Raw genomic sequence first — 16,421 nt, forward strand, 5'->3', positions numbered from 1 at the left:
TTTCTCCTCCCTCCCTCCTGTTCCCTTCATCCCTACCTTCCTTCCTTCTTTCCTTCTCTTTCTTCTCTTCTCTTTCTTGTACTATACTTAGTTTTGTTAACAGAATAATGCTACCTTCATAAAATGAACTGGGAAGTATCCTCTCCTTTTCTATTTTTTGGAAAAGATTTTGTTTCATTGGTGTTCGTCCTTAAATATCTACAAAAAAAATATTGTGGAATTTTGACAGAAATCGTGCTAAACCTTTATGTCAGTTTGGAAAGAACTGGCATCTTTACTATATTGAGTCTTCCAATCCATGAATATGGTACATCTCTCCATTTGATTAGAGCTCCTTTTATTACTTTCATCAGCATACTTGTACTCAGCATACAAGCCCATATATATTTTGTTAGATTTAACAAAGCCTAAATATTTCCTCTTTTTTTTTGAGTGATTGTAAATATATATATTTTTTAAATTTTTGGTGTCCATTGTTAGTACATAGAAATACATTTCATTTTTGTACACTTATCTTGTACCCTGAAACCAAACTGAGCTCACTTACTGGTCTAGTTTTTTGTTTTGTTTTATGTTCTTTTTGTAGATTCTTTGGAATTTCTATGTCAATAATCATGTCATCGGCAAATATGTACTGTTTTGTTTTATTTCTTTCTTTCAAAACTGTGTACCTTTTACTTGCTTTTCTTATCTCAGTGCACTGGTGAGAACTTTAGCACTGTGTTGAATAAGAGTTATTAAAGTGGACATATTTGTATTCTTCCCAGTCATATGGGGGAAGCATTCAGTCTTTCACCATTAAGTGTGATGTTAGCTACAACTCTTTAGTAGATGGTCTTTATCAAGTGAAGAAGTTCCTTTCTATTCCCATTTTTCTGAATATTTTTTTTTAGTTGTGAATCAGTCAACTACTTTTTTCTGCACAAATTGACACAATCATGTGATTTTTTTTCTTCTTTAGCCTGTCAGTATGATGGATTACATTGACTGATTTTCATAAGCTAAACCAGACTTAAACTCCTGGAATTTGTCTGTAGTTTTACTGTTTCTTTATTCTATCTTTGCCAGGCTTTGGTATCAGGGTAATACTAGTTTCATAAAATAAATTGGGAATTGTCTCTTCCTCTTGCAGTTTCTGGAGATGAATGTGTATAAAAGGTGTTTGTTCTTTTTTAAACATGTGTTAGAATTCTCTGGTAAAAGCATCAGTGCTTGAGTATTTGTTTTATTTTTTATTCATTTATTTTGTTTATTTATTTATTTTATGTATTTTATTTTATTGTTTTATTTGAGAAGTTTTTAGATTACTAATTGAATTTCCTTAATAGGTAGAGGGCTATTCAAATGATCTATTCCCTAACAGGTAAGTTGTAGCAACTAATGATTTTTGAGGAATTGGTCCATTTCATCTACATTATAAAATTTATGCATACAAAATTGTTTGTAGTTTCCTATTATCCCTTTGATGTCTGCAGTGTTGGCAATATATTGGTAACTTGTGTTCTCTCTCTCTTTTTCTCTCTCTTTAGGGGGGTGGTATGCAGGTCAGGCTTGCTAGAGATTTGTCAACTTAATTGACATTTTCAAAGAACTGGTTCTCTGTCTATGTTTTTCTCAATTTTTTATTTTGTTTTCAATTTCACTGATTTTTGTTCCTTATTTTTTTCCTTATGCTTTCTTTGGCTCCTCTTTTTCTAGATTCTTGAGGTGGAAAATTAGATTAATTTGAGACTTTTCCTCTTCTGTTATGTATGTACTTAGTGAATTTTCACTACTGATTTAGCTGTGTCTCACCAGTATTGATATGTTCTGTTTTCATTTTCTTTCAGTTTAATTCATTTTCATTGCCACTGAAACTTTATCATTGAAACGGGTTATTTAGAATTGTGTTGTTTGGGATACCTTGATGGTGAAGTCGGTTGAGCATCCAATCCTTGGTTTCTGCTCAGGTCATGATCCCATGGTCATGGGATTGAGCCTCACCTCGGGCTCTGTGGTCAGCATGGAGTCTTCTTCGATTCTCCTTCCCTCCCCCTCTGTCCTTCCACTTCATGGTTGCATGTGGTCTCTCTCTAAAATAAACAAATTAATCTTAAAAAAAAAAAAGAAAGAAAAGAATTGTATTGTTTAGTTTGCAACTGTTTGAATATTTTCTTGTTATCTTTCAGTTATTGATTTCTAGTTTGAGTTCATTATGGTTGGAAATTACACTTGGTATTATTTTAGTTTTTATAAAAATTTGTTGAGATAATTTTTTGTTCCCGGTTATGTTCTGTCTTGGTATATGCTTGACTGTGATGTATCTTGGTGTGAACTTCCTTGAGTTTATCACCAATTTCTCCTCTTCTTATGGAACTCTGATGACTAGAATGTTAAATCTTTTGTCATAATCCCACAGGTGTCTGAGACTGTTTATGCTATTTCAATCTATTTTCTCTCCTTTGTTCAGATTATTTATCTATTGTTCTATATTCCAGTTCATTAATTCGTTTCTCTATCTCTGCCATTTTGGAATTGAGTCCTTCCTTTGAGTTTTTTATTTTGCACATATATTTTGCATTATTTTGTATTTGCTTCTATTGTATATTTTTACTTAGAAAATTTCTATTTGGTTCTTCTTGTATTTTCTATTTCCTTGCTGACTTTCTATTTTTTTGGTTGAGATTCTATTTTTTCCTTTGTTCCAAAAGTATTCTTAGTTGCTTATTGAAGAATTTTATGAACACTAATTCCAAATCTTTGTCAGATAATTCTCTCATTTCTGTTATCTCAGTGTTGGCATCTATTAATTGTCATTTTTTACTCTGAGATCTTCTTGCTTTGCATTATGACAAGTAATTTTCTATTGAAATCTGGACAAGATTCTGGGTACTATGTTGTGAGACTCTGGATATTATTTCAGCCTTCTGTCTTAACAGGCTTTCACTGACACTACTCAGCATTGCTTTGTTACCTTCAGGTGGAGTTAGAAATCAAAGCCCAGGCCATCAAAGGTGGCTGCATTGACCAAGACCCTCCCACCTTTTTTTTTTTTTTAAAGATTTATTTATGTGAGAGAGAGAGAGAGAGAGTGCACAAGTGGGAGGGGCAGGGGGAGAAAGAATCCCAAGCAGCCCCACAGGGCTGCATCTCATAGCCCTGAGATCATGGCTTGCACCAAAAGCAAGAGCTGGATGCTTACCCGACTGTGCTACCCAGCCGCCCAAAAGACCTCCCGCCTTTAGTTTGGGATCCCAAACAGCTAATCCCTAAGGTACTGGGAACCAGAAGCAAACCATACCTCCCAGATGGTAGCAAGGTTGGCAGTTCCTGAATGTCTGTCCTCAGGCAGAGCCCACGATGCCAGCTGTACAACCCTATGCCCTCAGGAAGTCTGCCAAGTCATGTGAGGCACATGGTGACCCAGCTGCCAGAAGAGCAGCGCTGGCTTAGAGAGAACCAGTATGTCAGTGGCAGCAAAAATTAAAGATACGAAACAAACCTGAAGGAACCTTGTGTCTATATCCAATTAAAGAGGTGACAGTGTCCTTCTGTTTCAGCTCTGGCTACCTTCTTTTGTCTAGATTTTTCTAAGGCCATCCTGTCCCATGAATCGAACAACAGTCCATCCATAACTCCATTCTGGGTTTGCTGTATGAACAGACACCCATCAAACTTCTCATTCCAGCCAGTCACACTTCCCCATCGAAAGAAAAACAGGAATAATTCTCCCACAAATAGTCTGTGTGTGCCGACAAATGGGAATTTGAAGCAGTATAATTAAATTGCTGTTAAATTATTTAAGTGCCTCTGGTGAAACTGTGTAAGAGAGAAGGTGCTTGACTTAGGGAGACATATCAGGAGGTGAGAAAGCAAAATTTGAAGGGCGGAAACTAGCGTAGTTATTTGCATTCCACATTAACATAAGGGAAGATGCTTTGGAGTAAGTCAACCTATCCGGAAAGGCCTATGGCTAGACTGTTGGCCTGTGGCCCTCAGGACAATGTTGCCTAGCAATGAACAAGGACTTGTCAGGCAGGTGCTGGGAAGAGTACGTGCAGAGAGACACACACCTAACATGTACCAGCATTCTGTACCCCCCTGGAGAGGGAGACGTGAGATACAAGCCCCCATTTTCTCTCTGAGCAAACAGAATTGATGTTTATGCAATCGGACAGTTAAGGCAGAAATCCAATTACTGAGCTAATTAGCACCTTTGAGTGGTAAGCACCAAACATAGGGGAGGAAAGCACTGGAGAAAAACTCAAATGACCCGGTATGGTTGACAGTTCACCTTCTTAGAGAGTCTGGTGGAGAACCAGAGGCCCTGGGGTGCGCAGGCAGCTGATCGAATTTAGCACTCTGCATCCAATAGCCTTTTGAAAAGATAGCTTTCCAGTTAACATAGTTTTAGAAGGTGTTTTAATTCCCTAAGGAGTATAGTAAATGAATTTCTTTTGGCTCAGCCCCACTTTAAAAATTGTTTATTCTGCTGCTAAAAATTCCATTTGTCCTAGGTCTTCAGGTGAAATTAAAATTCCATTTAGGGACTTCTTATGCCGACATGGGATTTCAGCCTTCATTAGAAAGAATTTTGTTGTTTGCCGTATTTTTTGCCACCCTGGGCTCTTTTACTTTCAAAGCTGATCCGAGGGTATTTGGAAGGAAAACTGAAGCAATAATAGAACAGAGGGGTGGGGCTAACAGCGTTTTTGAGATGCAACCAAATAGTTCTTCTCTCCAGTCCCACAAAGCTCAAACAGGATCTCACCTAGATGCTTCTCAAGTATCTGAAACAGATGGAAAAGGAGAATACTTTTTTTCTTAGCTCCATATAAATATATATATATATATATTTTTTTTTTTTAAAGATTTTATTTATTTATTTGACAGAGGGAGAGAGATCACAAGTAGGCAGAGAGGCAGGCAGAGAGGGAGGAAGAAGCAGGCTCCCTGCCGAGCAGAGAGCCCGATGTGGGGCTCGATCCCAAGACCCTAGGATCATGACCTGAGCCGAAGGCAGAGGCTCAACCCACTGAGCCACCCAGGCGCCCCATATAAATATATTTTTTAAATATTTTATGTATTTATTTGACAGACAGAGATCTTAAGTAGGCAGAGAGGCAGGCAGAGAGAGAGGGAGAAGCAGGCTCCCCACTGAGCAGAGAGCCCAATGCGGGGCTTGATCCCAGGACCCTGAGATCATGACCTGAGCCAAAGGCAGAGGCTTTAACCTACTGAGCCACCCAGGCTCCCCTATTTTTTTTTAATCTCTCTGATTCCCAAGAGACAAGTTCACAATAGAACCCTGCATTCTGAGATTTCTTCTTAAGCACCATATCTACTAAGGAGTGCTTGTCATTTATTAAATCACACTCGGGATGTCAATGATCACGTTTAACTCTAAGTTGGAAGTTGGTGGTGGCTAGTCTCTTTTCTTCTTAGCAGAGAGAAGAATTAACATTAGAAACAGCATTATTTTGGGCCCTTCATTTATTCATGCTAATTGTGAGCAAAGGTGGGTCTTCATGCTACTCAGGGTCTGGAGTGAGAGGCGGATATAATCAAATAATCAGCCCACCAGGTTCAAATCTTGACTCCACATTTATGTGTGGCCTTGGGGACTGTAGTTAATTTCACTGTGGCTCAAGTTCATACTCGGAGGGAATGGGTATAATAATAATACCTACCTAAGAAGGTAGTTGTAAGGATATGATGAGTTAGCTCGCGTGAAGTACTTACACAGAGACGTGTTACGGGACTATTAGCCGTCATCACTGTTAGTAATATTAACTATGACAGGCTCCCCGCAGGAGAGGTGTGATGTGTGAAGGAGCATATGACATGAGTCTCACCTAGAGCAGGTGTCAGGAAGGCTTCCCTGAGAGCGATACTGGGGCCAGACTTGAAGCACTAGAGGAGTCTGTCAGGAAGGCAGACAGGGTAGAAAAGACTCCAAGTAGAGGGAGGACGCCAGAGTCACAAAGGACGCCAGGGAAGGCAGGGTGACAGGAATAGGAGGTCAGGGCATGCTGCAGACGTAGAAAAAGGCTAGCGTGGTTGGAGCAGAGAAAGGAAAGGCAGGGGCCAGGCATGCGAAAGGTCAGTTTTTTCACAAATGTGAAGAGGACCCTCATTATTGTTCAGACTTGTACGTAAGCCTGTATTCGATGGTATATTTCTAGTGAAAGCCCTTTCTTAATGGCTTCGGTTTAACCGTGTGAAATTGCCATCTTTGTACATCATGAACAGTTAAATATTCAAGGTCATGTGGTTGAAGTCAATCTCCTATTTCATCCTTCAAAGGGTGATGAGACCACCACTGAAGATCTGAAACAAAAAGACACAAAATGCCTGGGCAGCTCCGTGGTTAAGCGTCTGCCTTCAGCTCAGGTCATGATCCTGGGGTCCTGGGGTTGAGCCCCACGCTGGGCTCCCAGCTTAGTGGGGAATGTGCTTCTCCCTCTCCCTCTGCTTCTCCATCTTCCTCTCCCTCTGTCTCTCCTCCTGCTTGTGCTCTCTCTAGCTCCCTCTCTCGAATGAATTTAAAAAATCTTTAGGGCTGGGTGGCTCAGTGGGTTAAAGCCTCTGCCTTGGGCTCAGGTCATGATCTCAGGGTCCTGGAATCGAGCCCCGCATCGGGCTCTCTGCTCGGCGAGGAGCCTGCTTCCTCCACTCTCTCTCTCTGCCTGCTTCTCTGCCTACTTGTGATCTCTGTCTAATAAATAAATAAAATCTTAAAAAAAAATCTTTAAAAGATTAAAAAACATAAATAAAAAGACGAAGCAGGTCAGGCACAGTCTCTCTGAGCAGAGCTATTGCACTTATAAAGTGTTTCTGGGACACATGAAGGTCAAGGATGGCTGAAGTATTAGGGCAGAAGTGGGTTGATAGCATGGGCACAGACAGTTCCTTGGGGACACTCCGTTGCTCAGTCACCCCTCGGAATTCTGGAGTGAGTCAGCCTGCGCTGGCTGTCTTCAGAAGCAAGGGGCCACGTGGGTTGGCTGGTTTACTTGAGGCTCTGAACAGAGGTGAGTCGTCATAATCGGAGAGATTTAAAACTGGTTCTGACGGCCGTTTGTCACTATGGCTGCAGACATTCTGTCTTCTTCCAGTTGGTAAGACCCAATTTCATTCTTGTGCTTCAACGGAAGAGAGGCCTGGAAGAAGGCGCCCAGCGCTCGATAGCAAGTGGTGGTGACGCTGATCGCTCACCAGTTTTCTGGGGTCAGTTGGAAAAGAAAGATGCCTGTGTGGGTACCGCTTTTAAAATCAGAAGGCGAGTGACATTCCATCGGCGATCCAAGTGCTTGCTTTCATTTTATGGACCTGGTGCTCAAACTTGATAAGGCCGGTCTCCCAATCCTGAGACGTCGTCATCTCTCCCCTCCCTGGGTTTCTTGTAATTTTCCCTCTCTTTGTTATTGGGACACCCCTCTCCCTTCCTGCAGCACGTCCTATAGGAGCGATCCCCCTGATTGGTGAGCTCCACGTCCCCTGCCTCCCCCACCACACAGCCAGTTCCGCAAACCAACTCTCTCTTCTGTAGTGTTCTACTCGTGACCTTCTACCCTTTGTGCCCCCTTCTAGCACACGGCGTGTGGATAATTCCAACACGAGACTGGTGGTCCAAATTGAAAAGGATCCAGGTAAGCAAATACCTTCCTTCTTACTCTTTAAATTCCTTATTTATTCCCTTATATAGATGGCTTCCTTCAATCCAAATGGGGGAAATGAGTACTCACTCTTTTTAGTCATTGGAAATATGTCTGGGTAATGAATATGCTGGCCAGAAAAATGAAATGATATAGATAGACGGAGCAAGCCTCCTGATTGGGTTTGGAAATACTCTTCTCTGTTACCTAGACTTGCTGTGGTCCTTGTTCAGTCTAACGCGACTGTCAGTGAGGACATCTTAGTTTGTGTGTGGCAAAAAGCAAATATGGACTCTAAACCTTCTTACTGGTCTGGTAGCAAAAAAAAATTTGTCGTCAGCCTTACAATGTTCTCAATGGCAAACCATTCCTGCATGTAGGGCCCCATAGTCTTCAGAAACTTCGTTCAACATTAAGCTGTGGAAGGACTTACCTGCTAGGAAATTATTTTACTTTTTGCTTTCTCCATTCTGTTACATTTTTAACCATCCTCTCTTATTTCCTCATGTCAGAATGCAGAGTTTAACTCATCTCTATTTTTATCCACCTCACTCTTGGCTGTGCCGGAGGCTTTGTCTAGGAGGAGCGGTATCATGTCATTATCTACATTTGAATCGCACGTACACGATTACTTTGAACTCGTAATTAGAAATGGTAAAATACCTGGAGAGACAGGCTTATTTTTTGTTGACCTAAAGTTCAACTCATCGTTACAACGCCCCGTGGGGGCGCGGGGGGCCGGGTAGGCTATGAGTGTCTCTGATGTGCAGCCCTGGGACTCTGTGACACCGCAGGGCTGTCGACACAAGGCATACGGACAGAGTCACAAGTGCGTCTTCCCTCACGATCGTTGTCTCATTTTAATGCAATTATGCGGCTCCGTGGTCAAGGTGTTCTTTCTACAAAAACTCCACTTCGGTGGTTGAAACTGTTTTTGTTTTAGTTAAATATCAAACAGTTTGGAGAATTAAGCAAAAATTAATTCTCTCACTCAGGCCTTCCCTTTAAAAGTGGCAGAGACTCCGAAGTAATCTCTGATTAGGGTCTCGGGATGCGTGCTGATTCATCATCGGACGTGCATCGAGAGCGGTGGGTCAGGCAGGCTTCTTCTGCACGGAAGACTGAGCGTGCTGATACTTCAGGAGACTGCGTAACATGACTCAGCCCACAGAACCGTCTTTTTCTCCCCATTAATCATAATTAGGCTATAAGTGCACTAATTTCATTTCAGCCTTAACTGCCATGGGTGCTCAGCAAGGATAGTCATAATGTGACGGTGTCGTCTTAGATTTCTGACGGGTGGACCGGTGTTCTTCCTTACGTAGGAATGGGCTAGTCTTCACCTTCCTGCACCCCCAGTCACGCTCCCTTTCCCTGGGGTCCGGACCAGGGGCAGCTCTACTCAGATGTGCAGTCCTTACCTGGACCTCCCCCGACGTTGCCTCCACTCCAATAGACCATCTAGAAGGATTTCTTCCTTGGGGCGGCTCTGCTTCTCTGACTTTCCAGAGCCAGAAGTTCAGTCCCAAACATAAGAGGCCCCTAATATAAAAGTACTGAATGTAAACTTTTCTCTCAGACCCTCCTGGCACTTCCTCCACGCACAAGACCACTGAGCAGGAGGATGTCCAGGTTTATCCAGTCTTTTCTTTAAAGTGTGTTTGTCCTTCATTGTGACAGATCTGATAGAGGGAATGGAAGGGGGATTAAAGGAAAGATACCATAACCCCCAATCCCATGCCCCCCAACCTTCCATCTCCTCTCCTGTACCCCTCCTTCACTCCTCTCTCAGTGTTATCATCCACCCAGTCAGAACGGCTATAATTAAACAAGCAAGCAGGCAGCTGCTGACAATGCCGAGTCTTGGCAAAGACGAGGAAGAGCTAGAACTCTTCGGTCACTGCAGCTGGAGGGGAAGCAAACGTGGCACAGCCACTGAGAACAGCAGCCCCACTCCTAGGTATTTACGCAAGAAAAACCCAAACTTACGTTCCTATAAACTTCTGCTTATGAATATTTTTGGCGGATTTCCTCCTAATCACTAAAACTGGAACCAACCCAAATTTCCTCCAGCGGATAAATGCATAAACAGGCTCTAGTGCATGCACACCACGGAATACTACGCAGCACTGAAATGGAGAGACTGCTGGGTACAGCCACATGCGCGAATCTCACATGCATCTTTCTAATCAGTGGTTATGTGAAGATGCGTTTATTAAACTCATACGATTGCACATTAAAAAAGATAATGTTTACTCCACATAAATTATCCCTCCATAAATCTGAATTATATATATAATTTAGAAGCAGTAAATGACATCTATATATCTATGTGTATATAATACATAAAAACCTGAATTTGTCTATAGTACATAATACTAGCAATAATCGTTTATATTTATATGTAACATATATGTGTGTGTGTATCCACACACATGAGCACGCATGTGCGCGCACACACACACACTTAAGAATTGATGCTGTTTATTGTCTCTGTGCCTCAATAACTTTGATTTCACAAAGACCCGGGAGTTACTTGACAGGTGTGTCCTTAAAAACAGAATTCTCTTAAAGAAGCTGTAGGACCTACGGTGTTATCCGTGATTCAACAGACATTCAGTTAGTTCCTTTTGCGCGTTAGGACTTCCGCCAGGGTTGGGACAGAGAAGTAAGCAGATTCAGACACAGATCTGTCTTCCTTCACGTCTCGTCTTCTGCACTTTATTTTCTCCACTGGATTGGAGAAATCACATGCAAATCAAATACCCAGATATACACAAAAACCGAAAGTCAGATTCTAACTATGACAGGTGCTTCGGAGTAGAGGAGCACGGTGCTGTGAACCTGTAATAGGGGATTTGGCCCAGCAAAGTGGTCAGTGGAGGCTTTCCTGAAGTAGCCATTAAGATGAGATCTGAAGAACAGAAAGTATGCAAAAGCCAGAGAGGAGTGGAAGAGCAACCCGGGCAGAAAGATTGGTGTCTACAAAGATCTGGGTGAGAAGGGCTCATGAGTCCCTCCACTGGAAGAAGTTCTCTGCTGAGCGTAAGTGAGAAGGGAGGAGGATGTTTGTGTGAAGAGAGGATGGAGATTGGAATAGGGAGCAGATCCCACCTGCCTCTTGTGTGTCCATATATCCTAGGTTTGCTCCTAGCTTATACCTATGACTGTCCCAGCTTATACCCGGGAATGCTAAATTATATGGGATCCTCTTATAGGTGACGTGAAGAAGCCTTGTTCCTATATTAAGAGCATTGAAAAACCCACTAAGGACTAGAAATAATGGGGCTGAGGAGTCCTAGATAGAGCATTCACCTTCTCAAGTCAAAAAGCTCATTCTGGATGTGGTGTAGGGAGTAGATGAGGCAACAGGGGTCCCAGTAAAGATACACCAGGGAGTCATAGGACTAGTGTGGCTGTCCACTTGAGAAATAATTCAGCTTGCAATAAGGTAGACGTAATGCAAATGAGGAAGGGTAGAAAGATGCAAAAAATATTGGAGAAAGTAAAATTGAGAGGCTGGCATGTGAAGGAGTGGGAACAGAGACCCTGGGTTATGGCTTTCTGGGTGCTGGTACTATTTGCTGAAATGGGTAACAGAAGGGGGACCCCACTCGGGCATGTTGCAGGTGGGGAGCATTTGGGACATACCAGAGCAGATGTTAAGTAAACAAGTAGGTACACACACGTAGAGCTTAGACAAGAGACCTCAGAGGTATGAATTTGTAAGTCATCTGCATTAAGACAATAATTTAATCCATTTGTGTAGACGAGACTGCCCAGAGAGAAGAGAAAGGTAAAAAAAAAAAATAAGAGGGTTTCACAAAGTCAACAAAAATAGGCAAAGTATCTATAAAGCCTATTTACCCTTGATCAAATGATAACTCCTCGTTTCCCAGATCTGAGTGTACAGGGCTAAGTACCCACTGATTGTATTTCTTCTTCTGTCTTTAGGGAGTGATGACAACAATCTTAATTCCATCTTTTATGAGCACCTGACGCGGGCCCTGCAGGAGTCCCTATGTGGAGACTTAGTTCTTGGTCGATGGGGTAACTACAGCTCTGGCGATTGCTTTATTTTGGCCTCCGACTACCTCAATGCTTTTGTTCACCTGATTGAAATTGGAAATGGTCTTGTCACCTTTCAGCTTCGAGGACTGGAATTTCGAGGTAAGAATCTCTTCATTGTGGAAGTTGTTGGAGGCTGGTTGGCTAAATTAGTTATCGCGCAAAGCTTTCATGAGAAGTCTCCATGAGGGGAAGAATGTAACACTTGTCCTATAGATGGCGCGGGGAGGGGGAGCTGCTTACAACCGCCCTCATTTATGTATTCTGGTGTAGACCCATCCCGGCCATCTGAGGGAGTGACGAGGTGAACCGTACCGTCTGGTGAAAACCTTTGGCATGGCAAGTCAGAACTTTGGTTTTAATCCTTCTAGAAAAAACTCAGATGTGCCAGGAGGACATGGAGTGTGCATGGGGTCATCGTTCTGTGTCTGAGCATTTTGTCTTCAACTGTACGATGAGAAGAGAAGAATGGCGGCCTCTTAAAGTTGCGTGACTTAGATGAGATCATGTGTTTGTGGGCACGGTGGGGATGCTTATTGGTTTGCAGTTACGGAGTTGACCTGAATCTTGAAAGCGTGACCCCAGTTTTCCCGTTAATCTGCCCCCAGGGCCGAGTGGGGGAGTGGGCAGGGATTAGCACAACATACGTGCTCAGGGGCCCTTCTCCTGTGTTCTTTGGTTATTCCCTCATTCGGTCCATGTTTTTCCAATACCTCCTCTTGTCTGGCCAAGTTCAAATTGCGGCGGTGCCATGGGCACGTGACTCAAAAGACTCCTACCCTTGTGGCGTTAACCTTCAGTGGGACACGTGGAAAGCAATAAACAAATGAGCAAACGAACATAATGGCGGAAAGTTCTATGAAAGAAGTAAATCATGTGTCTGTGACCGTGATCACCACAGAGGGCGGAGCTGGGGGCGGCTACGTTAGACGGGGCGGCCAGGGAAGGCGGCCGGGGAGAAGGATGGTGCAGGTTGGGGGCTTCTGTGGATGAGCGGGGAGCCCTGACGTGACCAGAGCAAACCAGCAGGTCGGACGCAGTGTGGTACAGGAGGGGGTGGGAGCCCAGGCACGTGGGGCCTCCCAGCCAGGATGAGGGGCTGCATTCATTCTGTGCATAATGGGGAGCCATTTAGGGGGGGTCTCAGAGTCACCCAAGCACGGGAGGAAGGGGGAGACAGAGGAGTTCAGGGAGATTTGGACGTGGACAGGGCTGGGCTCAGCAGCGTTGGGGGGTGAGGGAGAGAGGAGGCTCGGCATGCTCCCTGGTTTCCAGGTTGGGCACGTGGGTGGACAGAGGTGCCTTTACTGAGACTGGGAAGCCTGGAGGGGAACAGCACTTTTGGGTTTGGGAATGTAACCAAGGGCTCCATGTTGGATATTTAGACGGGCTTTTAAATGCTGTCGACTCATATAAGTGGATCTATCAAGCGGCTAATTGGACTTAAGGGCCTTATATTCACTCAGAAGACATTTAGCAAGCACTGGGCTGGGTGCTGTGAGTACAGACGTGCAGGGGCCCCACGTTAAGGAGCTTGGAGCCTTGCTGACAAGAGACACATACTGAGCAATGAGCATCATGGCATGAGACAAGGCATCAGACCAGGCTCCGGGTCAGCTCGGCCGAGGAGAGGCTGCAGCTAGAGGGGAGGGTGGGCACGTGATGACAAAAGGGACAAACGTAGCCATTCGGGGTTTCCAGGTGGTTTGGGAAAAAGGGATGGAAAGATGAGTAAGAGCCAGGTCATCACCCTCCAGAACCTCCCAGTGACGAAAACACACCTTTTAGCCAAGAACAAATTGCCATCATTTTATATCTTTAACACAATTTCCTAACATTTTAACCAAGCATTTTGGTTCTAAGCTTTAGTCTTGTGAATATCCATTACTTTTATTAGAATTCCTAAATAGCTTTGTACCATATATATGTGTGCACGTACGCGTGCGTGTGTGTAAATACACACACACACACACACACACATATATATTTTAGAATGGGGAGTTCTCTGGATTAAGCATGTAATTCTATGCATCCTTACAAATTTTAAGAATCGAATTCAGGGAACTTACTTTGGAAAATGGTACTGGGCCAAAGGAGTAGTGATCCAATTCTGCACGATGAACAGAGAAGCCGTGTTTCCCTGAAATTGTGCCCAAATGCCAGAAAATGCCACAGGAGGTGGTACAATAATGCAACATGCTTGTCCATTTTGAGAGCTTTTAAGTTGTCCTGGAATTCAAAGGAGGATTTTTAAAGTGAGCCCGATTGACCCTGAGTTAGAGCTTCTATCACAAGTGCCATGGGGCTTCCATTCTGCTGGTGAACTAACTGAGCCTTGAGTTCCCAGGCTTCCAAGTTACCTGGATGTTGAAAGCGTGCAGAACCTTACCTGTGAGCTCTGCAGACCATGAACAGGCGTTCTTCTTAACCCATCGCCCTGAGCATTAGGGCTTCGCCTCATACCATTTTGGAGGGTGTAACCAACCAACAAAAACATAATGGTTTAGCACAACAAGGATGTTTCTTCTTCACTGCCGTGTGGGTGGCTGGTGGTTCTTCTGCTGGGCTCACCCTGGGTTTCTCGGGTGGCTGCATTCAGCTGGGAGATGAACCAGGCTGGAAGGTCTGAGGGCCACATCTGGAGCTGGCTACCAACTCGGGCCCTGTGGTTGTCCTCCACGTGCCACTCAGTGTCTAGTGGGCTGGACTAGGTGTGGTCTGGGTGGTCTTGGTGTTCCAAAGAGGGGAACGTGGCCACTGTGAGGCCCTTTATGGCCCAGTCTCTGAGACTGGCACCATGTCACTACCATCATGTCCTGTTGGCCAGTCATCCCCAAGGACAGCTCCAATTCGTGTGGTGGAAAGTAGCCCTGTCATACAGCATGAGTCACTGGGGGCCAGTCTTGGAACTACACACCAGGCTCCCGAAGCTGCCTCAGGTGAAACCCAGAACATGGCTCAGAACCAACACACCAACTGCTGTGTTCGGTGAGACCACCCAGGAGGGTCTCCTAGGTGGTTTTTCTTCTTCCTGCCAACCACAGGAGAAATGGAGCCTGCCTATAAGAATGGCCTAAGCCTACTAATGATGTCTTGGGAACAAAACATCAGTTAACCTGCCCGATACCGCTCACTCCTGTACAATACGTTTTCTTTGACCTAGTTCTACCATAGACTGGAACACGATGCTATTAAGAGAGCAGGACAAAAACCCAAGTTATGCTGTATTTGCAGGGGGGATCCAACTGACCTAAAAGGACTCTTCCTTTTTATATCTTTTTCAATATCTATTACAGTATTCCCAGGGAAGATCTTGTTTTCTTTCTCCTCCTGGACTATTTTTCCAAGATATTCCTTCAGTGTTTCACTTTTTTCTCCAGTTTCCTATATTCCCAAATAGCTGTCTTTTTTTCGGTCAAATGTGACCTACTTCATTATAACCTGGGGCAGTCAAAATCCAGCAGCACTCCCTTTCTGAAGCACATTGAAGCTGTCAGTGGAAGTGTGCACCGCTCATGACACAGACCAAGTCTAGGAAATGAACAGCACATGCCGGAGGAAGAGGAAGATGAGGACAACCTCCCATGACCGGGGAGCAGGAAGCCCACCTGTCCATTTCTCACTGCAAGGGATGCAGCTGTCTCCATAGTAGTTTTTAATTGCAAGCAGCAGAAATCAACTCTAGTGAACTTAACCAGGGGGAGGGTTTATTGGAAGACATTGCACAGGGCACAGACTTTCTGAGAAGGCTGGAAAAGTAGACTTCGTGATTCTAAGTCAAGAGCCATGTCTAAAATCACACCGCGGCACTGATCCCATGAAGCAGTCACATCTTGGCAGGGAGGAGGGGGGACATGGGTGCCGCCCTCACTTTATTGACACTGTGATCCTGGATGCTGCTGCTGCCCCTGCTACCCCCTGAATCTGGATGAAGAGCCCCTGCTGCCACCGCCCCCCCTTACAGAATACGTCCCATGCACCTGCTTCTTTGTGTCACCAGCACATTAGTCAAAGTCTGGGGTGCAGCTCATGGATGAAGCAGAGACCTTATGCCTATGCTCTAGATGCAAGGGAGGCTGGGAGAGAGGGTGTCTAAGTTCTCAGTTCCCAGAGCAGGAGATGACCACTGCCTCTTGTCAGGACTCACCGTATGAATACTTTGGTTGAAGTCATCCTGGCTGCTGTCATCGTTAAGTCCCAAGTCTCCGTGACTGGCACAACAGAGGCTTATTCTTGTACTCACGTAGACTCCAATCAGTGAGAAGAGGTGGTGGGGGTCGGGGATGGTTCCCTTCCACACCGTCAAAGGTCCTGACTAACAGAAGCTTTGCTTAGTCCCTACACATTGCTTTTGAGGTCACTCTGAGCTTCAACATCAAGGTGGCAGGGAGTGGAGGCTTGCCTAAAAGGTTGCTTTGGGACAGGCCTGTACCTGGAATACATCATCTATTCTTCTATTCTATTGTTTAGAAATGACATAGCTCACTGTAAGAGAAACTAGGAGATGTTGTCTAGCTGAGTACCCAGGAGAAAGAGTAAAAGTATAAAGTGCGTGAACAGTTGGCCGGGTAATTTTCCAAATATGCAGTAGAGATTTAGATCCTGGATAGCCCCAAAAATGATTAAGGTCCACGACACATCTTTTTTTTCTGTTGGCTGGTATTGTAGGGAATAATTGAAACCAGTTCAAACCAAGAATACAAATAAGGAAGCCAC

At 44.2% G+C, this 16,421-nt stretch overlaps 1 protein-coding gene across 1 annotated transcript in view; it reads left to right on the forward strand.

Annotated features, from left to right (window-relative positions):
* Nucleotides 1-16,421, forward strand: part of LOC111160500 (pecanex homolog 2) — a 275,016-nt gene that overhangs the window by 211,665 nt on the left and 46,930 nt on the right. Inside the window, exons 24-25 of the mRNA XM_022523646.1 lie at nucleotides 7,573-7,631; nucleotides 11,592-11,807. Coding sequence (XP_022379354.1) covers nucleotides 7,573-7,631; nucleotides 11,592-11,807 — 275 coding nt within the window. The remainder of the gene's footprint in view (nucleotides 1-7,572; nucleotides 7,632-11,591; nucleotides 11,808-16,421) is intronic.

This window comes from Enhydra lutris, unplaced genomic scaffold, assembly GCF_002288905.1.
Source record: "Enhydra lutris kenyoni isolate GAN:26980312 unplaced genomic scaffold, ASM228890v2 scaffoldscaffold76, whole genome shotgun sequence".
NCBI classification, from domain to species: Eukaryota; Metazoa; Chordata; class Mammalia; order Carnivora; family Mustelidae; genus Enhydra; species Enhydra lutris.